Source organism: Anser cygnoides, chromosome 5 (genome assembly GCF_040182565.1).
Source record: "Anser cygnoides isolate HZ-2024a breed goose chromosome 5, Taihu_goose_T2T_genome, whole genome shotgun sequence".
Classification (NCBI taxonomy): Eukaryota; Metazoa; Chordata; class Aves; order Anseriformes; family Anatidae; genus Anser; species Anser cygnoides.
The window spans coordinates 12,694,402-12,719,736 of record NC_089877.1 but is presented as its reverse complement, the minus strand read 5'-3'; the positions used below and the strand labels follow the sequence as shown (position 1 = coordinate 12,719,736).

The window sequence follows — 25,335 nt, the reverse complement described above, 5'->3', positions numbered from 1 at the left end:
CAAAACGTCCTTTTCAGAAATGCTGAAGATATGCACTTCCTTTCACTTAATTTGAAATTACAAATGCTCAATGCTCCTGGAAAAACACAATTCAGAAGTCATGTCACCACTGATCATCATATACCAAGCCAGTGACATGTCTGCAGCGTTCTGCAGGGATCTTCAACACACATTACAGACTTCGTATCAACTTGAACATACTAACGCTAATGTCATCACTCAAAGCAAGCATCTACATTACCAAGTGATACAGTGCAAAGGGGAAAAGACCAGGGTTTGATTTGCTGTGATCTGATAGAGAACTAAAAACACATCCATGTCAGCTCTTTACCAGTAAGGACATTCACACCAGCTGCCAGCCCTAGGTGCACGCCACCCTCACATAGTGAGCTAAGGGGAGCATCCACACCAGAAGTGGGGTACCCCAGAAAGTGAACTCAACCTTGGTTCCCCCAGCAACCAGGGCTAAGCTCGAGTGCATGCTGCAAGACTGCAGACATCCACACAGCAAGACTGTCACGCTGTAAGTGTCCAAATTTTCCAAAGCAAGTTCACACCTAAAAAAAAAGACATTAACTGAAGCAATATCACACGTTAAAAGCAAAGAACATTTGCGAGGTCATTGGTCTAGTCCTGTTCTAAACTCCTCACCTAAGTTCAAGGTCCCAGATACCATTTCCACCAGATCATATTAAAAAGGAAAAGATGAAACAACACAAGACTGAGAAGGAAGAAACACCTGTCTAATGCACCACCTGCTTTGGCGAAGTCATCCCGATTATAGCTCAGGTCCTTAAGAAAAGTGATGCTCTCAATCTCTGGATTGTAGCGTCGAGATGTCTCCAATAACATCACCTGAAACCAGAGACCAGGGATAGATATACTTGACTTGAATACAAGAAAGAACATTGCAACATTGATAATTTATTGAGGGTTAGAGCACCACCAAAGGAAAATACATATATATATATATATATATCTATCAAGTATGCTTCTCTCAGAGCGCTTCAAAATTCCAATGTAAATTCTGCTGCATCCTTTGCACTGTTTCCTTCTGGGAAGGAAATACCTGCTTTCCACTACCAAGGCTCTTGCCTCGTTCTCCTCCATGGCCCTTTGCCAGGAGAGCCTGGCAGTGCAGTAACAGCCCCATAGCTGTTACATAGGTCTTTCAGCCTGCCATCCCAGAAAAAGGGGTGTAAAACCATTTCTGCAGGTGGGTGCTCCAAACTCTTTCTTCTCTGCTACTATGCACTGTGGTGGAGCCAAACTCTCACCTCTATGGTAGATGTCTTCAATAAAGCAATCTGATCTTCCCTGGTGAGCTCCAGGAAGCCGGGTAGTTGCTTGGCAAAGTCCACAATCTCTTGCACAGAGATAATCGCAAGTTCTGTAAAGTGAGCAAAACGCTGCTGCCTCGCTTCACGGTTATTAGGGTCAGGAACTTGGGGCCACGGCTGTGGGGATGGAAAGAGACAGTGTGTATATGTGAAAGATGGAGAGAGAGCAGAAGGATGAGAAGATAAAGTGAACAGAGAAAGAGAGACACACTGGACTATTAGCCTTTGCTATTCACAGAATGTTAGCCCACAGATACAATGCCTCAAACATTTCCATTCCCTCAAATGCTTCACCCACAACCTCAACTCCCCACACTTCCACTTTTCCTTATCACGGTTCCACTAGTAAGAGTTATTACCGTCACTTTGAGCCTGTCCGTGAACGAGCGCTGGTTGCACTGCTGCTGAGCGGCGACAAGCTTTTCTATCATGCTTAACTGTTCAGGCGTTAGTTTGTGGGAAGGGCTTGGTGGATGTGGAGGGTTTGGACGCACCACAACTGTCCGAGCCTGATCGTCCTCCTGTTTCTTCAGCTTCTTCAGCCGGATTTGCTCTTCAGACAGAACATCTAAAATAGAAGTAGCCAGAGATCAACCTTGACATGGGGGAACACCGGAAACTGCACAAACACAGGGTAGCATGCTGTGGATGGAGAGGCAGAGATTACAGCTGCTTGCATCTGGCTTATCGGAGTGTACATAATATAGACAGCAGACAGTGATACTTATAATTTTTCTCCCTCTTTTTTCTGCTTTAAGTTGTTCCATTGCCTTTCTTTTAATCACACTGTACTGCAAAACGTTCACAAAGGACAGTGAACACATGAAGCTCCCTTCGTGCTGCCCTGCAGATGTCAGAAACACATCAGTGGCTTTTCCCCTTGAGCGATTCCCCAGAATATCGTATTGTAACATATTCCAAGAGGTGATTTCTCCACATCATGATGTGTCCATTATATTTTTATATTATCCTGTTGTTTTGTCTTTTTCTGACATTGCTAAATTAAGAGTTTGTGGCATTTCATCTTCCTCTTAAGAGGTCAAAGTCAGTACCGGATGGAGCTCGAGCATGAAAGGACAATTCTCTACACAGCCCATCTGCAGCAGACTGTAGAGCAGTAACATGCAGCAAGATGAATAATTAAAGGATAGCTTTACGTAAATCCTACTGAGGAGGAATGCAAGTCTTTCTGGAACAGGGGTGGAAGCCTTCTTCAGTCATGAAGTCAAAGGGTGATGCTCTTTAGATTTAATGTTGTAGGGAATAAAACAAGCCAGAGGCATGTGTTATGAAAAGTCTTACTGAACCAACTGCTCCTCAGTTAATTTAAATACAAAAACCTGTTAGAGGCCTGTAACTAAGTTAACTGAAGAACTTACTGGTTTGAATGCAGGTAAGGTTTGTTGTTTCTTTAAGTCAAAGCTGTAAAAACTATCTGCAAGCTGTATCCAAGCAAAAGGAGACTTATCAGACATACTTGGATTCAAGGATTATCTTCAAGAAAGTCACCCTGTGAGCTACTGATCGATGAACAAAAAGCAGAAAATGGATTGACTGGAAATTAAACTTCAAAAACAGAGATTAAAAAAAAAGCTTGACCTTGCAAAAAATATTTAAGAGGTGCTGAAAAAGCCTTTGGCCATTTTTTATGTAGAGGTAACAAGGAAACATAGGTGCTCCCCAAGAAGGCAGGTCCCAAAGCAGAACAAGTATACACTTGCGCTTCTCAGAAGGACTGCGTTAAACATGAAGGCAAGAAATAGGCAGCTACTGTGAAAGTGTGTTCTGAGGTGCATAACACACAGGGTTGGAGGGAAAGCCAAAGAACATATAACATTCAATCTGAGATGAACCTTTATCCCAGACTTCAAACAGCAAGGGCGCACATGTACACACGCAAATCAGAATTCTAACAGCAAAGGCATTCAATACAACAGCCATATTAAATGTGACCTGTAAGATTGGAGAATGCCAGTCACAGCATGAGTTTGAAAAGGGAAGTCATTGATTCAGGCAATTACAGTCCCTCATTGTAGGTCTCAGATGCATGAAGAATTTACTTCTGAGTTATGAGTTAGTAAATATTGGAGAACTCTGAAAACTGTCTATGTGAAAGCTCGTACACCATGCTAAATTCAAAATTATCTGAGTTACTCAGTTTTCTGTGAAGACGATATTTAACCTCATGGTGCACACTGTTATAAGAAAGATAAATTGTCTGTGAATAACTTCAGTCTGGGAATTAGAAGAATGTTTCCATCAATTAGAGGAAAGTTCTGAAATGACCTTCCAAGTGAAACAGTTGGGAAAAAAAAACACTCAGTTTTTGTCAAGATTAGCAAGGGAAATTTACAGTAAGGATTCGTGTCGACAATAATTGCCAAGCAGTTGATAATAATGACCCAAGGATTCCTCTTGGCATAATTTTCCTGAGCTGAAGCATGTCCTCTGTCCTCACCATAAGACAACAAGGAAACCAAAACACAGAGGCTCTCTAACATCTACCTGCAACCAAAGAGTAACACAGTGGACAGCCAGCCTCGCTGTATAGCTTTTTAAATACATCTATTTTGTAGCTCTCAGGAGAGGGGAAATGGTGCAAAGTCAGCATATGTAGAGCTGATACAAACCACTGCAGCAAAGATACAGATTACTTATGTTAGGTGTGCTGTGTTTCAACTTGAAAAAAATGAAAAGCACGTTTCCTTGCTGCAGGTTAATGGGGCTTATTCTTTTTGCACAAGTGTATTTTGAAAATGTTTCTGAAATACTTTGCGTTCCTCACTGCTCTGAATACTGGATGTCAGAAATGGAGATTTCACATAGAATTAACATTAACTGAGCGTCCATTTGGCCAGTCTTGGCCAGAAGGATGAAACCTAGGTGCCATGGCAGAGGATTGCTGTTCCTGATACGCAAGCAAGAGTACCGTTGAATATTCAGAAAATAGCAGCCTTATGACTCCTGTGAGAAAAATAACTCAGCTCACTACAGGCAGCAACCAGGCTGAGTGTGCACAAACACAGCTGCAGCACTGTGGTGCTGCCCTTGACTTCTGTCACAAGGCGGATAGGGAAAACGCCTTCTGGCATTCAAAGAGCACAGTGACAAACCTCACAGTCCAGACCACGAGCCAGACAGAAGCCCAAGTTTACTGTCGCAGTTGACAACATACTGAAGAATGTGTAAATCTTAGTTGTGAGTCTCTCCTCTGATGCCATTCTCCATGAATTCTTACAAAACAGCGTGTTCAGGAAATAAAAGTGGGGCTCATCAGCACATCAGCATTGTTTCACCAACAGACACCTCTCCACATAATGCCGGCTAAGCCCTCAGTGACTTCCCAAATACAATCCAGCATGCAGAGCGACCCCCCAGCACTCACAGCGTCTCCTTATTATACCACCCATCGGCCCCCAGCCCACTCCCACAGGACCACGGTGCGCCCACCAGCACCCCTTGGTGCACTTACACTGCTCCCGCATGCCCGCCTCCTGGCACTTGCGCAGCCGGCACTCCTGGCACTTGCGGCGCATATACATGTCCATCTCACACTTGCCGCCATTCTTGCAGACGTACTGGGCACCCTTGATGACGCTGCGGCGGAAGAAGCCCTTGCAGCCTTCGCAGCTCAGCACGTTGTAGTGGAAGCCTGAAGCCTTGTCGCCACACACGCTGCACACTTCATTTCCCAGCATCTTTGGGGCTGGGCCCTTCTTCCGCTTCAAGGGGGGATTTTCTATCAAGAACAGAATCAACAAAAAAAAAAAATCACATGTGAGAGAGGCATGGTGTTTGCAACTGACTGTCCCATTCCTCACACTTACTGATATCCTCATTCAAACCCATTACCTCCCAAACATATGGATGAAAAGATAAAGTCCTCCATTTCACAGCCTTTCCTTCTGGGCAAGTATATCCTCTACAACAAATCAAATACTGACTTGGCTACTGTCTTGCATTTTAGATGGTCTTGTGCAGCAGCTCCCTGTTCTTCCTACATCATTCTTACGGATCTGAATCTTGTCACCAACTGTACATTGTGAAAACATTTTTAGACTGCTCCAGTGTCTCTCACCTTAAGCATTCTACTCAAATGTTTGCTGAGGTTATTTGTGCATTCCCTCCCTATTAGCCATCTTTGTTTTCATTCCAATAATTCTAGCCACGTTGACATCTGGCACGTCTTCCTGCACAGCTCAGTGCGTATAATTCTTCTGTCAGATATTATAGCTCCTTCCACGACAGATGTTCATAAAGATCACAAACAGCATGGTCTTGATAAGTCTCCAGATATGTTTAGATATGCCTGGAAAGCCTTTATACTGCAGTCAATTTATAGGGTTTGGTTTGCAGGACAACACTGCTGCATTTCCTGATCAGCACCAAGCTTACAATGGCATGGTTCATTTTCATACTTATGGTTTTAATACTTCTCTCTTTATTCTCAGCTTTGGTTACTATTCTGCTCAGGTACCCCAAATAGTAAACAGCTAGGAAGTTTTAGATCAGTCTCAGAAATTATTATTAGTGTTCTTCACTCCATATTGGTTTTCAGTCTTAAGTATCTTGGTGTTGATTTTCAATCCCATTGACTTTACTAAGGTCTGGAGGTCATTCATTTTGGCCTGCACATCTCATTGCAGACTGGACAGCAGGAAAATGTCAGCGGAAAGGTTAAGTCTCTGATATTCACCTCTCTTGATTTACTGTACTTCTCTTCACACGATTAATTACAAAGAAGTTATGCAATGCCTATTATTTATCTCATATTACTTAGTCCCTCCATACATATGTATTAACTGGTGTGATAACTTTGCAGAAGCCCTGAATCCCATTCATGTTTCTGACAGACAGCAAAGTAAGCCAACGACTTCCACAAGTTGCACCTGTTCAGTGCATACTGGATTTCTTCACTGTCTTTAAGGAGTTACATAAAAGTCTGATAACCATCCTTACGATTGTTTTATTGAGACAAATATGCTTATTCTTTCATCTAAAGAAACTATTTTCCAGTTTTAACACTAGCCATTTTAGTTATACAGCTTATTATTGCCATTTTGCATAATCAAAGATCAAGATGTATCAAGCTTAAACCCCCCTCTTGGTACCTTTGGCTCTCATTACAGTCCTCCTTCTTTAGTACATACACTATTTTATCATTTTTCTCACATTTAGTGATGTTTTTTCTCGCAACCTTTGTAAGGCATTTATCAAATTTTATATTTTTCAGTCCTCAATTTCATTTTAAGGATTTTATTGGGAGTTTGTACAAACCAGTATTTCTTCCCCTTTCAACTATTCTCTTTGTTTCTACTTTACTGATGAGTCCTAGTTCAACATTCAGATGACATCTTCTCTTTGTATCAGGGACTAGCCATTGCTTCGCTGTTTAACAACTGACTACACTTATTTGCCATACCTTCATTAAGTTGCTGATATGACACTGGAAACCTCATAGAGGCTTGCTTGTTCTTCCAGCTACCCACCCAGTGATGTTCCACTATGTCTTCTTACAGTCTGAAGATACAGGATTCTGTGTGTTGGTAACAATTACAACTGCAAAACTTCAGTTCTCTTTCCTGATACACTTTTAACTTCCGTTCTTTGTGGCAGATTACTCTGTTTAATTCTGGTGCCTGTCTTTTTTTATGCCGTGTAGCTTCAGAACATCATGGCCTATTATGTCTCATTACTGTGAATACACACATTCAGGAGAAAAAAAATGTGTAGAGGAAAACTCTACTCTCCTGTTATATGAATCTGCAAGAACCTAGTACTTCATTGCATCACTAACCCTTGTGGGACTGTCACATACAGTAAAGCTTTATTGTGCGGCAGCTTTTGATAAGGCAAACAAAAAGAACTCCATTTTACTGCCACGGACCTTGCCTCCAGAAGGTCAAATAAGCAAAGTATTCAACACATTTATCAGCTGTATAAACCTAGTCATCTTCAACTACCAGTAAAGGATTCTAGTCTTAGACACGGGGCACCTCAAGCGTGGCAGTAATCACCCTAAAATTTTGTCAAGTGTTTATTATTTTTGCAGCTCAAAGAATGGAATTCATTTAGTTTGTTTGGATTAAATAAGAATTTTTCCATACCTGCATGCTCAGGGGGGTTCTCTGAGCCAGAGAAGAGTGAAAGCCCTTCCTCCTCCATCTCAAATACACTTGCCACCCTCTTCCCATGATCCTGTGTGCTGAGTTGAGTGGGACCCATGGAGGCCACACAGGAAGGGCTCGCTATAATCTCATTGCTGCAGCATGGTTACTGCAGAGCAAGAGGCAGCAGGCGTCTTCCTTCAACGTCTTCAGCTTCCCTCTGCTACTGCAAGTCAGAAAGGAAGTACCTGTGAAGAAAAACAGATGCAAAAGAGGCAAGAGTTCAATTACTGAGGCTGTTAACTCCCCAAATCTATTACAAACTGCATCACAAGCAAGATTAAGATTTTGTTTCCTTATTTATTAAAAAGGGACAATTACCTTTGTTTTTATCAGTGTTTATTCCCTTGAAACACAACATTTTAACAAACTGTGGTAAAGGTACAAGAATTAGTACACTCAGACACAAAATTGTCTGTTTATTGCCAGAATATTTATCAAAGCAGGACACATCTCCATTACTGCTACCACCACCAGGGGACTTGAGCCCTGACCTCTCCAAGTGTGTGAAAGGGACATTCCAGACTTTACAACTGGTGGCCTTTGCTGAAGCTTCCAGTAACAAATTACTCATTACTGCCAGTTGTGCTGGATTTTGTGTCACACACTGCAGAACACAAAGAAAATTGTAAAAGATAATTTTGACACAATGATTTAGCAAAGACTAATTTCCCTATTACTAGCAACAGCCAAAGGCTATGCCAAAGATCAATGATGCATCAAATATGAGGATTACAGATCCTTCCTGGACCTACAAAAAGACCTGAATAGCCAGCATCACACCTAAGGAAAACAACCATTATGCCACCCTCAGGAAACAGATTCAGCACCAGCCTTCTGAGGATACCCTTTCCATAACAGAAAGCACCTTTATTATACAGCACTAACTCCACACTACAGAACCTGAACCTGGAAAGTGAATCCAATCACTTTTTTGCCAAAAGCTCTACACCTGCACAGAAAAAGCCTTACCAGTTTGACTGCACAGACTTAGTGAAACTGATGTAAACTGCTAGTGCAAACACGCCTAATCTGATTGAACATGCATTTAGATCAGTTGATCTTAATTCAGTGATTTATCAATGCAAGCTAAAGGGATTAACTGATTTAAAAAGCAACTGCATTAAAGGCCTGTACCAGTTTAAGTTGACCAATTGAGTTTGGGACTGGAAGACTGCAACTCTCTAAAAGAGAGGAGGTGACAGAAGGCTGGGCAGCAGCCCAAATACAAACGCATCAGGTAACCAGGGGCATGCCTCACACACTGCACTGCTGACTGGGAAAAGGCAGAGGACTGCTGTCCCAAGCCCCTTCTTCCCTCCTGCATATTTGGACCAGATCACGAAGCTTCTCTTGGAATGCCAAAGGCAAAGACAAAAGCAATAGTCCCACAAACCACCCCCTCCCAGGACTCTGAGAGCAACAGTCATCAAATACAAATCCAGTCATACTGTCAAGCTTGCTGGACTCCTGCCACGTCCCGTTACACTCTGGCAGATAATGAATGCAGGTCTAAAAAACCACAGGACGTATTAATTTATGTGACCTTTATAAACACAGACTCAGACCGTATAAGGAATTCAAAGCTCTCTTCCCTTTGGTACACGCAGCCCTGAATCACTGGCAAAACAGACCATCTGTGATGAACGCAGTGGCAGCAAATATGAAACTCGAAGCCATAGAAAAAGTAAAAATCCTAACGTGAGAGACTGCAACATAACAGATCTGATTTGCAAACAATTCAAGAAGACTCATAGTTTGCAAAGGAACAGAGTGGCTATCACAATCAACTTTAAAAAAATCCTCCACAGTAAATACTGCAGCAACCCCACAAGCCTCACGGAGAGGTACAGAGCACCAGTTGGAGACAGGAACTTCAATGAAACAAACCCAAATGTGCCTTGTACTCCTAGTCCTGTGTAAACTCCTCATCGATGCAGATTACCAGATGTCTCTGGGCACGTTTGGGCACGAAACAGTGAGCTAAGTGTACTGCCTAAATGCATCTCCACATTCCTTTAAACCACGCAAAAGATTCATTCAAACGTTAATTATTGTGAAGAATGAATCACTACCAGCAGCACTGCAGTGCTTTTTGAAGCAAAAGTTTGATCCTCCAGCTGAGGCACCGAGTGACTGAGCTCAGGTCCTGCTGCATCCCGGCCATAAGCTGTGATGTATTCCAGAAAGGAAAAGAGGAGGGCGCATCCTGATGGGATTTTGAAACTGTCATCCACGATTGACATTGCAAGAGTGAAACTTGCTGTCAGCAGGACATCTGGAGCCCAAAGGGGATTTTCTAAAAACACACACACACACACACACCACAAGACTGCAGACTTCCTGGCAGTGTCTGACTAGTCTGCAGTTAGCACCAGGGAGGGGAGCATAAATCCGCGTGCACACCCAGGACACGGCAAGGGGCAAGGCCTATCAGCCACTATCTTCGTGCTGCGAAACCAGCCCACATGCTCCTACCTCATGCACCAGCTTCCCTAGGCCTCCCACAGCGGAACAGGCCAGACAGGAGCAGGGAAGATGAGAAGCCTCTCTTACAAGACAGCATTTTTCAGTTTTGTAGATCCAGTAACAGGCTGTGGAAAACTGACCTAACTGCAAACAGCAGCACTCTGGTGCTGCTAGGTAATGAAAACTAAACTAGCATTTTCCGCGCAGGCACACATATATATGAGAGGCTGTATGATTAGGCCAGCGAGCCAGTTTTCGTAGAAATATATGAGAATAGTTTTCAAATGACTAAAACCCTTGAGTTCTGTACTAATAACCATGTTATTAGAGGTTCGTATCTCCCAGTTTGCACCACCACTTCAACTTGAGATAAAGAAAGGTAATGCAAGCTCTAATTGCAAAAGGGAACAGAGTCTTCTTGACATCATCTGCTGTGCTGCCTCCCACCGTCTGTCTCAACTTTGTCAGTTTTAGAAGCCAGGACTGGCCAAGTGACAAAAGATGGGGCAATCACTTCTCTCTAACATAGCATCTAGGGCAGAGAAACCTAGTGAACAGACATACTCCAGTGAGGAAGCACATACAGATGAAAGGCTGATGGAAACAATTCTCTACCAGCCCTTGTCACTCATGTCTCAAACAAGACACTAAACACCTCTGAAATGTGTTGCCACCAGGTTCTCCCTACTCCATTTCTTCCCTCTCTCTTCCTTTTCTGAGACAACTGAACAACTCTGAGGCCAATGGTTTCAACACCAGTGCTCCTGCAACAGAAGATTCTGTAACAAAGACTAGAGGTGGCAGCCCTGGCTCTTGCACTTCATTTGAACTGCCAGAAACCTTCATTACTTCCTCCAGCAACAGCCTTGTCTCAACCCATATGCTCAGCTAAAAGTCTTCTTCCAAGCCCAGCTAAAGCATTTATGCACTCTTCTGGAAGTCTTTGACCTGGCCCGTCATCAACAGCCACAAAGCTACAGAATATGCCTAATTTCTGTCCCATACTCGTAGAGGGTAAGTAAATGATATGGCTCTGGGCAGCACAGCACATGGATAAAGAAACCAAATGAGCCGGGTGCAGTTATTGTGACTCTTCTGCTAAAAAAGTCTGTCTTCTCCTTGGCATTCCTTGTCTGGTGCTTTCTGGGAGAATAAGTATAAGAGCCAGGAAGCAGACCAGATGCAAGTGCATCTCCAGAGAACCTGTACTGTGGAGCGCAGGAATAATGGGAGGAACAGCACAACAAGCCTTTTACCTCCAAGCACTGGAAGCTCCGATGAAACGGTAGCTTTTTAGGAAGTTTGCGCAAGTCTCTGGTATCTTTCAAAAGAGGAGTTACTGGTCAGAGTCCTGGTAAGTTACAAAATCCTACAGCCTTCCGCCAAGAGAAAATAAATGGTTAGGTTTCAGTTCTATAATGAATCACAAGTGCGCTCTCTGCAGCACGTCAGCATCAGCAGAAGAGACCTTGCATTTGTATTCATGTGTTAACATGACTGTGCTCGTGTGTCACACACCTGCGTGGCAACAGGATCGTGCCTTTGTGGGGGGGGGCTAAAAAAGCGGGCTGTTGGTGAACCACTGTGTCTGATAGGAAGGTTTATCTTTCAGAGGTACTTAAAACAGGGATATAATTTGGCATTTTGGCTTCTAAATGCATTCTGACATGCAATACGAGTGCCGGCACCCATTCTGAAACTACCTCTGAAAGCTGGGTCAAAACAATGCTTAATGGTCTCCGCTGAAAACTAAACGCACAGTGTGTACACCAGTGATGCTATCTTTGGTACCAAAAGCTGGCTGCAGATATAAATGGCTGAGGGAAAAAAAATAAACATGGTCAGACTGACATTTCACGGACCCTACAGGACTAGCAGGGAACAAAGCCCCTCAGGAGACACTGCTGTTCCAATTCTTTCATAAGGACTAACCTAATGCTCTTCCTATTCCTTCTCTGGTGTGGCAGCCAGAGTATTTTCACAGAATTCCCCAAAGAACATGGCAGTACCTTGCAGTTGTCTCAGAGAAAGAAAAGATTGCTCCCAGCTCATCCTAGCTCATTCCTCTGCATCATCGCATTTCTCAAGAAGTACTGGCACAACTAAGAGGTCCATAAGAGGGTCAGAAGTACGTATATAACAGGTTTCACTTTGTAAGAAGTGGAAAGAACCACTTGCACCTTTCAGAGCAGAAAAAGAAATCTATGCAAATCTGTCACGTTGAGAATAAAGTAAGATTCTGCATGAAAACCATTAAAAATCAAGAAGAAAAAAACATCAACTTGATTGTCAATGGGAGGGAGAAAACGTGAAAATGCAAGGCGTGCAAAGCAGTGCAACAGGATAGCATCAAAAGTAGTTCTGAACATTATGTTAACAAATAAGGGAAAGAACTGTACTGTGACTCTGAGGAAAAAGAAACTAGCTGGGCCCCAGCTGTAAGAGCCCTCTCTACAGAGAATTGCAGCGACCCCACTTGAAATTGCATTATCCATTTTGATGCCACAGAAGCACGAAGGCATCCACAAACTGGAAGGAGTCCACAAGCCACCATCAGTCTGATACTGATGATACTGATAAGAAAGCTGCTGCTTCGTGATTGCTTCCATTCACTATCAAGCTAAGCTTCAGCTGACTGCTACGAGTTGCCCAAGTGTGTGGCGCTTGCCCATGAGCCTTACGAGCTGCTGCCACCTCTGCCAACCACGCAAAGCGGTCCTACCAGCTGCTCCTGACCGTACAGCCTGCTCCACAGGGAAGGGCTGCTACACTTGGGTCTCCTGTCCCCACGTACACAGTCTTATTCCCACCTCTGCCTCTCTAGCTCTGAGTTTGAGAGTCCCCATCCTCTTTCCTTGGTTCTCACTCCTGCTGCTGACCAACTTCCTTACTACCCGTGACTTGCCGACTTGTGGCATGAGCTTTGCTTATGGCACTTGTCTCTTCCTTTGAAGCGGTGCATCCCTGAGTTCGCTTGAGTTCTCGCTGCAGCACCCAGCTCTCACGGAGAAGACTTCCTCTGGGCTGTGTCTCCACCCTTGGCTTTAGTCTGGTCTCAACACACAGCGTGATGTCTCCTAACCTGCTCAGGTATGGATGCCATGGCAGTATTCAGAGGGCAACAGCAAAAGTGACTAACAACCAGACAGACTAAAATATTCCTGTGTGTCACTTGGTTGAAAGAGTACAGGGAAGAGAAGCAGGAAGGTCTAATGACGGCGTACAGCAGGACAGAAGGGATTATTCTGAAAGATGGATTCTGCCTATTCCTCACAGGCTTCACAAGGAAGGGACAGTCAGGCTATTACAGGAAAACCTCCTAAAGGTGTTTTTAGCTCTCTGAGACTGGAGGGCAGACCTTCTAATTTTCTTTCCAAAATTAGACTTTTTATTACAACAATGCAAATATTTCTGCGGACATTTATCAATCCGTATCCAACATGACTTAGATGCTCCTGATGTATAGAATATGCCTCTATAAACAAACAATTGCAGCAGCAGAAATTCCAAGCCACTTCCACCCACCTCAGGTAAAAAAGAATATGGGAGTGAAGCAAAACAGAAGTCTTTCTCCAGTGAATGTTTTCAAATTGGTTAGAAAAGTAAATTAGGGTCCTAAGCCACAAGTGTACTACCAAACAGAATACCGTAATTCGGGGCAGAATCAGCCCCAAGTACTTCTGCTTTGTTCTGCATCAGAAACCAAATTCACTGTGTCTTCACAACACAGTATGTATTTCTTTCCCACACAGGGCAATTTGGGAACAGAGCTTCACAAACTGTCCCTGAGAAGAAGACAGAATGTGCTGACTCCAATAACGCCCAAGAACTTACAAGTTCTGCAAAAGAGCTTCTCACCCCAACAGCAATTGTTTTGCAAGAAGTCAGCTCTTCCGATCACATCTCATCCAGCAGGAGATGCTCCCTCCCCTCTCTCATTACCTGTCTCTCTCATTATTCCTTGCCAGTCAAAGGCTGAGGTTTTGGCTTTGCCCTCATCTTCACCTCTTGGTTTCTGCCTGATCAAAGCATGACGTGTCAACACAAGGAGCTAGGGGAAAAGAGTTATACAGTGTCTGCTTTCAGGGTGGGTGAGACCCTGAAGTGGGCCGTGCCTTTCTGCTTCCTCCCTCCCTCCCCACAGCCAGATGCCCTTGATCCTGCAGCTGAGAGGAGAAGGGAGGTTACTGCAGTTCGTTCACACCGAGCACAGGGAGCTCTCTCGCCTCTCTTCCTGTTTGCACGGAGGCATTAGTCCCTCTGACAAAGGAAGAAAGTAAGAGGCAGAAAGGGAGAGAGAGAACAGATGATGGTTAGAAAGGACAGGCTCTTTCCTGGTTAATTACCTGGAAATGAATAACAAGTGCTATCAGGCCTGATGCGTCCACCTTGCTGACATGAAATTCCTCTAAAGGCCATTGACACAAGTTCCCTTGAACTCTGCAAAACAGCACCAACCAGACCTGGGTAACAAAGCTCGTCCCTTCTACTCCTCCCAGGTTTTCTACTGTCACTGCCACCTCAGCTTTCAAGCTTCTGGCTAACCTAGACTACAACCATCCCCAAAATGGCAAAAACTAGAGCATGCGCTGCATTATGGCCAGGAAGACGTTTCAGTAGGAGCATTCCCCCCAGACCATCTTGTAAAATGACAAGCCATTCGTCCCCAGCTCTGTCCAGCCAGGTGAGCTGCGGACTGGTGCCCCAACGTGAGGAGCAGGCAGAGCCCTGCCACCTGGAGCGACACCGACTTCTGCAGCACCTGTGGGGGAGAACACGAGCAGAACTTGCCATTTGGGGCTGAACTGCAGTAATCCTCAGCATTTGGCTGCAAATCCAGCTTGAACTGTCAAATGACAGTTTGACGCCGCTATCAGCATCGACCTTCAGATGGCAGGAAGCACCACTGAGGCTTTGACAGAAGCTTCAAACAGGAAAAATCCCATCTGTGCTCCTCCCAGGAGGATGGAACGCACGAAGCCGAGCAGCTGCCCCCTCCTCCTATCAAAGGAGCAAAGGGCAGCTCCCTGCCGCTCCTCCTCCTCGGGAAGAAGGGTAGGGTGGGGGATCCAGGCTGCAGCCCCATCTGTAGAATGAATGGTTGTTAGCACCAGCAGTAATAGCAAGTTCTCCCTATGGAAATTCACTTCATAAGAGCAGCAGCGTTCTTTCACCGGTACCGCTCGCAATTTCCCCATGCAAATTAAGCTATCGGTAAGTCTTTTTATTTCCCTTGCACATCTAAGCATATCTACACCATGGCAATTTTGCTTTGCTTGTTTTTCTTCCTAGGGCACCTGCATTGGCTAACGTAATTCTTTTGTAGTTTTACCCACACCACTAGACCAATAAATAAATAAATAAATAAATAAAACCAAACGTGAAAAGTATTCAAGCAACCTAGGAAACTTCCTCGGATGAAATTATCTGCTAAGCAGCAAGACCCTAAACTAAACTAAACTAAAGTTGAGCTGTTTGCAGCTCGCTGTTTCTGCTGCTGACCTGCTCTTACGCGTCCTACGTGCAGCGACAGTTCATCACATCCTACTGAAGGCTGGAAATGAGAACAGATCTCACCTTAGTTTCCTTCTAAATGCCACTGCATGGCAGCACAGAAAACACAACCAGAGCGTCTGTTGTCTCTGGATTCTCTCTCTAGCTTTATACAGCCGCCAGTACCTTGTTCTACACAAGTATATATTGCTACCCAAAACGTAACAGCCAGCCACTCTTTAAAGTTTTAATGTAACAGCTTCAAGATGCAGTTTCCTCAGCCTTGTCAGAGAGCATGGCTCAAAAACCACAGGAAATACCCAGCGTCATCTAGATCAGAGGTAATGGCAACAACTGGCTAGGTTCGAAAAGCCTGACTGTATTTTTAAAACAGGGGCTTGCACAGAAGTGAAAAAATAAGAGTGAAAGAAACCTCTCTCTCCAGCCACTGTGGAGCACTACGTTGGCACCATATTACAGAGAGCAGAACAAAACTCTACCTTGGAGTCTATGTTCCTCCTTTATGGACCCCAGCCCCACAGAGGTTAGTTCTCTGCTACAGGGAACACGAGTCTGAGGGATTTGAGATGTTATCCCAATGCTGTCTCCATACTGGAGAGAGATCAGAACTAAGAAAGAAAAGAAAACAACACAAAAACAAACAACAAGGGTGACTACCTAAAGTAACAACCTGATAGAGGATGTCAGGGAAAAGGACTAAACCCAGTCCCCAGCCAGTAAAGGAATCAAAGAAATTATGCACGGAAAAGTTGGCCTTTTTGCTGCATGTATAAAGCGATAATGATAAATAATAACAGAACATACTGCTTACCTGATTGTTTCCTTAAAGATAATTTAATCTCCACAAAACTCTATGAGGTCAGGGAATAACATCTCACTGCCCATGCCTATTCTAACCAGATGTCTTTAGCAGCTAGCAGCGTTAAAGAGAAATCTGCTCAGCTCGCCAGCTTGTCTCAGCCCATCTCTTCAACATCAGCATCCCTAAGTGCTCTGAGCAGGGACACGGCCCAATCCACTGTCAGCACTGAACTGCTGCTAAAACAGATAACAGCAGTAAGAAACAGCAGCAACATTTTACCAGCAAGACAAGATGACAAAGGACAAGTTCCCAAAGCTGTAAAATGAATCACAGCAAAGCCTGAAAGAAAACTTAAAAGCACGCAGCTCGTAGGCTCTTACCCAGCCCAAACTCTCTTTGACACTGCTCTCCCTCCTCTAGCAGATACGAAATAAAAGAACATGAGGCAAGACAGGGAAGAAGAGAATAAAGGAGAGGGCTGTTAATGGTACAGTTGTTTGTTCATTTTTCTGATTTCCTCCTTTCCCTCCCACCCCAAGAGTACTTTCATCAGCATGCTGCACATCACCGTAACCGAAACAGGAGTGTTTCTGGGAAACAGCCTTTTTATGGAGTATCTGTACAGCACTTAGTATCCAAGCACCATCCCACCTAAAAGCATCTATCAAAACAAATACTACCGCTCACAGGCAAAGCAGAAATACAGTACTGGATTGCAAAACAGGCAGGAAAATCATTAAGATTCCCTTAAGGGCAGTAGGGGAAAAGTGGCGTTTCCCATTCATAGAAATATCATCCCTAGATGTAGCGCAGAGGGCAGGAAGAAATGACAACGCTGCAGAAATACCCATATAAAACAGATACTGGAACTGGGTCTAAATTGCTTCAAAGAAAGCTCGACCGTTCCACACGTTGGCCTATTCCCCACTCATCCATTACCTGGGATGTGTTTTGGCAGGTTTTGCTACCACTGCTTTTGAACGAAGGAGAGAAGCGAGGCAGGGCTTCCCACCCTACAGCAGATCCGTGTGCCCAAACCTACATCAGCAAGAAGACTGCAGTCAAGCGAGAAGAGAGATGAGAAGTAGTGCCAAGAAACACAGTAAAGACCGGCATCGCAGCAGGGGCGCAGGTCAGGAGAAAAGACCATTATGAGCTCCGTGCAAGGCAAACTTGCCCTGCTTTTGACTTTACTATTCCGGACCCTGGTCTGCGTGAGCTGTCTATTTTTGCTTTGGGGGTCATTTCGGCTGAACACTTCCAAGGTACAATATCGGCAGGATAAGGGAGGGAATTATTTTCCTCTTTAAATAAACCCAGAGAGTGAAAGCTACAAGGGAAGGGTTAAAGGCCTGAAAATGAGAGAAAGAGGATCCGTGTGACAGGAAGGGAGCATGTGAGAGGGCGTGTGACAGCCTGAGCAGCAGAATGTGTGTGTGTGGATCTCATTCCCTCGGAGGCTCTTGGCCAAATGTGGAGCTGAACTTTCTGCAGACTTTGTCCTGCCAAGTCATGTTCCCTTCTCACACGGCCTGACATCACCACAAATGCTCAGCTGGAAAACAGTCCAGAGCCGGACAGAGCCTGCGGCTCAAACAGCAGCCAGTGAAATGGCCGCGCCGGCGGCACACCCACCGGCCGGGACAGCAGCCCCCGGTCCTACAGGTGATCTCCATCCAGAAAGAGCCCTAACGAAGCACAAAAAGGACTGAGGTGCTAACAGCCCGATGCTTTTTTACAGCCTGAATTCATACAGACCAAAACAGATTGAAAGCCCGCACAAAAGCTCTAACAGAAAAAAGCAGAACATAACTGTGAGATTGTCAGGGTTTGTCATAAGGAACATACTGCATGGAGCCCACTCCGTTCCCAGCTCCTGCGCAATCTTGCCACGAGGAAGAGGAGGAAGAGGAGGAGGAGGAGGAGGAGGAGGAGGAGGCCAATGGCAGAATCCACAAGCAACCCACAGAAAAAAAAACAAGCCAGCGGTTCTGCCCAGCTTAATGCCCTGGCAGGGGCTGTATGAAGCAAGCAAGCAAACATTACACAGGTCAGCGAGCTCCTACCACCCAGCCGGTCAGAAATAGCTGCAGACCCAAGTTCAGTTCTGGAAAACGTGAGCATGTGTACGAGCAGGCAACGGGGCTGAGCCAGCAGGTGGCTGGATTTCTTCTTCTGCTCCTTGCACCAAGGGAGAAGGGTGTGGATGGCCGCTGATTCTGGGACACTGCAGAAGGCACCACCCAGAGCAAGTATCAGGCAGTACCAGTTAGAGTTGATACCTAAATGAGGCAGGACAAAGTCTCCAGGCTCTCCTTGTTTTCACTCTTCATGCCCAAACCGCTGCTAGAAGAAGCATGATAGGAAAATATTGCTGGTAACAGAGAGGAAAATCATGTTTTCTTCAGGAAAAGGTTTCTGCATTCACCACACCTGTTCTACTTGAAGAAAAACAAATAGCAACTTGGCAGCTTTCTGGAGACCAAGGGAAAATTTTTCTTCAGTCCCATATAACCCAGCAAGTTAATCCCCTTCTTCTCAGACATGCTTAGATTAACAGGAGCTACACCGCATGACCTAAGCTCATCTGTATTTTATATTTCAAAAGACTCACAACTCAAGTTCCCTCTTCCCTCGCTGAAGGAATCCGACACCTTCCACCAGCACAACTTCGCCTGCCCGTGCGCTACACAGACCTTGAATCACAGCCCTAGGGCTTCCTGCCCACACCTGCTGATGCCCAGGAACGTGTCCCTCACCAACTGCAAACACAGAAGCCATCTGTCACATTTCTTCCTGGCCCTTCCACCGAGACCAGAAAATTGTTCCTCTCCCACGGAGGAAGGCCAAGGGAGGAAGCAGTCGATGAGGAGAAGACCAGAATCACCAAGTCGGTACTGGAAGGCAGGACGACAAATTCTTCTTCAACTTTCCGAGCATGCAGCTGGGTGAGCTGCCCTGCCTCGGTGGCAGCACTCGTGCAAGCTGCAGCACGCTGGCGAGGACTCTGTGCGTGGATGCAAGTCAAGGCAAGTGCCACCGGGGCAAGTCTCAAAGGCTATTGCAGCGCAGCATCAAGTGCCCGCAAACATTCCACGTGGGTGCTCAAGAAGCCACTACATGTGCATATCTGACAGCGTGACAATGGAAAAACGTCCAGGAAAAGTCACTGCCGTAGCATGTGGAGTCCTTTGGGGACTGGCACATTTCTGCATGCATGTCCCTGGCAACCGAGACACTACAGAGTTGTTTCAGAAGCCTACCTCTTTGCCCTCGTTTCATAAGGGCCCTAAATAGACTGCTTAAATTCCAAACATTTCTATTTAAGTAGGAATTTACACACATTGGTCCAAGCTTACACTCGGTGAATTTATTTTCTAAGACAATGACAAATTATGATAAAGTCTAAAACAATCATTTAAACAAAACCAGAAATGCTCTCCAAGCAGAAACAGCACACGGTTGCAGTGGAATGCTTAAAGAACACAATTCCTAAGCTTGAGGAAGTTCTTAAGACCACGGAACCAGAATCCAATGAAGTACCAATCGAAAAAGGACAGAAAGATTAGTTTCATCAATTTGATTATTAAATTAGTTCAGTTTACTAAATGCTGGGGGAGGGAAGCATAAAACAGGGGGGAGATGTTTTCTCTCCCAATCTCTGAATAAAAACAACACAAGGGAGGATGAGTTATGCTCGCTCTAAGATCTGGAAGGACACAATGACCAAAAACAACCAGTTAATTTTGCTGAGTACAGATAACACTGCCTTGTTACAGTAAAACAGTTTGAACAACAACACACTCCAGCAAGCATATTTTCTCTTCAGTATCCAGTCCTTGATTATAGGCTGATTATAAAATAGTTAGTTTTGCATGTTTTTAATTTGACCTTTTTATTCAAATGCAGTTTTGCACAAGTCATAAGGAAAGGAATTACTCATCTAGTAAATCCAAATGACTATTTTCTAACGTAAACATTTACTGTGATATAATAGCGTAACACGGATGTATGTATACACTATCACCCTGCTTAGCAAGAAATATTAATAAATTAGCTTCACCAAGTAGAACATACCTTCCTTTTAGGAAAACACCAAATGCAAAACCAGGCTTACGTGAATTACTTAAATCACCAACCAAGATTTAAAATCAGCAAGTTGGAAGCCTGGCTTTAAACCACTCAGCCTTGTTTGTTTCACAGCTGGGCTGGGATCAGCGGGCCAAGAGTGCCCCTCTCCCCAGAGAGGCAGAGGATGCAACTCCTATGCCCCAATCATTTCAAAAAATTTTACAAGTATATTTACCTATATATATCACTAAACCTTTAAATAAACTATAGAACCTAATATGCCAGGGAACACCTACTCTCTTGTCAGTCATCTGCTTTAGCAACCAGTGCGATACTCACCTAACATCTCTTATTTACATCCCAGAGAGGTATAATTCAGCTTGGCTCTGCAGCACGGCTTTGAAAGCCCTTCAATCCTCCCATCCCAGTTCTCCCGCTTAATCCTACAGACAATGGCTTTGGTCTGATCAAAACAAGAATTAGATTTCTAATTCTCTACCATCGTTCTCTCCATTTCACCATCAACTTCGCACTAATAAACATGTATTTCCCCCCCCCTTCCCTTAAACACAAAGGACAGGTTTTTGCTCTGCCCTCCTATGTGCACTACCTGAATTAGCCTTTGCCCTCTCCAGATAAGACACTTAAAAGCTTGGCAGCGTATATTTCAACTCACATTACGAAATGAGACTGCTATCACCTTAACATTTTCTTTTGGACACTCAATAAAGCAAGTAATTTTACCTCACAGGAAATCTGGTTTTGAGATCTCCAGGTCTAAAACTGCAAGCTACGCTGGCTCCCAGGATGTCTCCTTGTTAGTGAGGACACAAGCAAGGAGTTCGTCCGTGCTCCAAAAATGGGAAAAAAAAAAGGTATTTTGTCTTAAGCAGAAAGTCACAGACCACCACCACACAGGGGGGCTAGAACTTCAAACAGAGAAATGAATGCCAGAACACGTGAAGCCTCATCTAATTTAAAAATATCATACACATCAGTCAAACCAAAGCTTGTTACAATACAGCTTGCCAGCTGCCGTAACCGCAATGGAAATGCTAGGTCAAATGTTGTACTTACATATGAGCAGAAGCGTGACCAAGTTGAACCTGTTTGATGCAGAACTGTGCCTGACTGCAGGAAGCACTCCCCTGAATTCCCTCCTAAGATGAGGCTCCTTCCCACGGAGACGGTTTCCACAGCAAAGAGGATGTGATTCTGCCTTCCTGAATTATTATGCGGTGAGGAACACACAGTAATACTCTACTGCAGAGCAGCAGAACAGTTTTCCCCAATGAAACAAAACATCCTCGTATGTTAAGTTTCACCTCGATTCTGAAACAGTTACTTTCCTCCAAGACTGTCAGATCTGCAGATCTTATTGCTGGGGGGTTACACAGAATCTGACAAGTTTTCCTATTCGACATGCAAAGACCCACAGACCTGTGGCAACGAGACTTTCACAGCAGCTGCTTCCAGAGCAGATAGCAGGATCATCCTTCAACAGGTTCAAGACAAGGCACCTTATATTCTATATTCTTCCCTGGGAAGATGACTTCTGAAAAACAGCGACAGCTAAAGTCCTTAAATTCAAAGCTTGAAGTTTTGAAAAAAGGCCTTCTCGATAGCCATATGTTCACATACCAGATCTAATTACAAAAGATGTAACTTTTGTGGTCTGAGACCATCTCCACTTCTAAAGACCGGATCGCACATTTAAAGACAGCGGAACATTCATCCTTCTGTCTACCAAAGAATGAGCGCTCCGAGAGCCGTAATGGTTATTGCTAGAGAAAGCACCCTTCCTGAAAAACTTATCCGAACAGAGATAACAGCGCTGGAAACGCCACTCTTCCTACAGGTGTGAGATGGGGATGAGGCAGCAAGCTCACGCGCTGCACTTGCGCAGCGGCACGCCGCCCGCCTCCTGGCTGCTGAAGGAAACGTGCTGACGAGGCGCAGAGAGCTGCGGCGGCAGTAACTGCTAACAAGCGACAAGGGTAACCCAAGGCACGCAGCCAGGACACAACAAGTCAGTGATAAAGTTTCCTGTTTGTTAGTTTTTCCTTTTTTTTTTTTTTTTGGATTAGGCAATTTATATATATATATATATAGGCCCTGCTACAGTATTTCTCATGGTGTTCTTCACTACACGAGTAGCTGCAGGGTTCCTCGAGGAGCCACAGAGCTCCTGAGCAGCTCCACAGTCTCCATACTCTGCCTCGGGTTTATTCTCCCAGCTATTTTGTTGGCCTCCTTCTGCAAAGAAGAACACACGTGTAAACACATGAGAAAGAAATGCTAAGCTCAATGCCAGATTTCGACAAGGGATTAGGCCGGGAAACCGGGCAGCCTGTTCTCAGGCCTTGCAGCAGTAGGAACCTTCTGGTGAGCGCGTTACAGGCGTGGTAGCAGAGAAGTGTGGCAAGGCCAAACTCCATCTTGTCCTGACACAACACGGACCGTGTCCAATGCCCTCTTTCCACAGCCCAAAGGAGGGAAGGCGGAGCTCAGCAACACACTGCTGGAATTCTCAAGCCAAATTTGCTCCCTTAATTAGAAGGGAAGACCACTACTCACTAAGGGAAGGAGCAAACAGCTTTTCCTTTTTCTGCCTGCCCTCAAGTGCGGCCTTCTCCTGGACACCCAGGGAGCAACAGATGCTCCACGTTCCTCAGAACAAGCAGCAGAGCTCAGAGGATTGTCTTCCCTGCAAACATAACCTGCAGTCATAGCCAGGAACTGGCTGACACACGGTGATCCAAATGGTTAGTCACGAATGTGAGTCAGGGTTGGAGGCTCCCGCAGAAGAAGCCTTGCAGTGAAGAGCCCAATGGTGCCTTTAGGGGAAAAAAAAATAAAAAAGGCAGGGGGTGGGAAATCTGTGGAAATCTGTGGCAGCGATCAGAGGTTTGTTGTGCCGTAACGAAATACCTGTTGTTGCAGATCTCCGGACCTTAGCACAACATGTGGCAACGAAATAGCACACTGAGAAATCACCACCGCCAGAAGCAAAGTTACCCTCTTACGGTGCCGTGTAAACCGACAGCCGTGCAGACAAGCCTGCGCCCCGGAAACCTCGCGATGTAGGCTGACAGGATGCGACAGGTGAAGGGGACAGCAAAACGCAGAGCTGAGCAGCGCAGACAAGGACAGGCGACGAGCAGCCACAAAACAAGCAAACGCCTCCCCATCCTGCACCCGGCAGCACCTCTGGCAGAGCTCGGGGTTCTCCAGGCACGCAGCGACAGCCACAACCAACCGACCCCTTCCCACCGCCCGCCCCATCCACCTGCTGCCTCTCGGAGGGGGGAAACCTTTCCAGCGCTGTCCCAAAGCAGCAGAGCCCTCTCTGCTCCGTGATCCGAGCGGGTGAGCGGCTCCTTCCTGCGCTGCCGGGGCCCCGTTTCCTTCCAGCACCTTCCAGCGCCTCCCGAGCCCCGGGAGGAAAGTTACCGGTGCCGCTGGCCCGCCGCTCCGACCCGGCCGCCCACGCCACGCGTGTCTCGCCCCGCCTCGCCCCACTCCGCCCAGCGGCCACCCACGCGGGGAAGCGGGGCCTCGGTGCCCACGGGAGCAAGCCCCCGGCACAAAATCCACCCCGAGTGCTGCGGGAGGCCGGGAGCGAAACGAAAGCTGGGGTTCGCGCCAGCAAACAGCCGAACCGAAGTCGGTCCCAGCGCGCTCGCACACGCGTGACTCGGAGCTGAAGGCAACGCGGCGGCTTGGAGCCCCGCCACGCGCTCGCGTGGCCGACAGCTCGGGGCGGGCGAGACCTCAGAGACCTCGCCAAGGACGAGGAGCCCCGCGGGTGCGCCGCTGGCCTTCCGCAAGTGGGGCCGGATCGCTCCCCGGCGCGGTACAGAGCAGCGTGAGGTGACTCGTAATTGAGGCCGTGCCCAATCCTTTTCTTTACGCATCAGTTGGAGCTCGGAGAGCTGGCCTGACGTGAAAATTACCAGTTAGAGGCTGAAGTCAAAGCAAGCTCTCCCGGGACTGCCTTTAAATCACAGCTCGCTACAGCCAGCGAACGCAGCTCTGACCTAAACTTCTGACGCCTGCTCCGGCCCCAGCGGCGCTTGAAGCTTTGCTTCATCACCAATTTCCTGTCAGCTTTCTCAAATCAGAAAAGAGAACCAAAACCAATAAAAAATAGAACAACAAGGTAGGTGGGTGCCTGCTGTGAACAACACCCGCTCCTCATCCGCGAGTAACTTCTTACCACACGCCCTGAGCACCCCAGTGGGGCAGTGGCAGCAGTAGGAATACTAGAAAAATACAATAACGTGATGCTTTCCAAGAAATATGAAATATCCTTCAATTCATTAAATATTCAAGCACAAGCAAATTAAACAAATTATTCCACCCAGCTGAACCTTGGACGTTGCACACAGCCGGCGCTGACACAAGCCCTCTATTCCATAAATAATTCAGCGCTCCGCAAAGGACTGCACACACAGCTTCGTGAGGCTGCTAGCCGCGCGAGGTTTTAAGCGAGCAGACACCCACGGGGACAAACGAGGGGGCTGATTCCCGAGCTGCCGGGCTGTGCGCCCCCGGGATTTGTTCAGGTTCCCGAGCTGCCAGGCTGCGTGCTCCCCGGATCTCCCCGCGAACCCGAGAGGCAGCCCCTCGGCCACCAACCCAGCACTACAGGCCGCGCTGCCTCGCACTCCCGTGCCCCCCGCCGGGCTCCGTGCGGAAGGACCGCGTCAGGGAGCAGCCGGCGAACACCAGGCCGGCTGCGGGAGGGCCGCCCGCAGCCACCCGGCACCCTGCGTCCCAGCCGGGCTCCGCGGGTCCCCCCCCTTACCTAATCCGGCCGCTCCGAGGGGCGCCGACCCCCCCCACACGGCGCCGGGGAGCCGCCGCCCGCCGCCTCGGGGCCGCCACCGGCCCGGCCGGGCACCGCCTCAGCCGGGCCCCGGGCAGGCCGCGCGCGCGCAGTGCTCGGGGGAGGCGCCGCCGCCGCCGC

The 25,335-nt window shown here is 46.3% G+C and overlaps 1 protein-coding gene across 2 annotated transcripts in view; it reads right to left on the bottom strand.

Moving 5' to 3' along the window:
• NR1H3 (nuclear receptor subfamily 1 group H member 3) overlaps positions 1 to 25,332 on the bottom strand; it is a 30,316-nt gene extending 4,984 nt beyond the window's left edge. The window contains exons 1-6 of one of the 2 annotated variants that reach the window (XM_048068738.2): positions 25,174 to 25,332; positions 7,448 to 7,695; positions 4,813 to 5,079; positions 1,700 to 1,908; positions 1,278 to 1,457; positions 756 to 855 (exon numbers count right to left, since the gene is read on the bottom strand). In XM_048068738.2, the coding sequence (XP_047924695.1) occupies positions 756 to 855; positions 1,278 to 1,457; positions 1,700 to 1,908; positions 4,813 to 5,079; positions 7,448 to 7,565 (874 nt within the window). In that variant the 5' untranslated portion in view covers positions 7,566 to 7,695; positions 25,174 to 25,332. Of the gene's footprint in view, positions 1 to 755; positions 856 to 1,277; positions 1,458 to 1,699; positions 1,909 to 4,812; positions 5,080 to 7,447; positions 7,696 to 23,652; positions 23,839 to 25,173 lie in introns of those variants that run through there. The other variant, XM_013193279.3, reaches the window with a different exon arrangement.
• Positions 25,333 to 25,335: the final 3 nt, after the last annotated feature.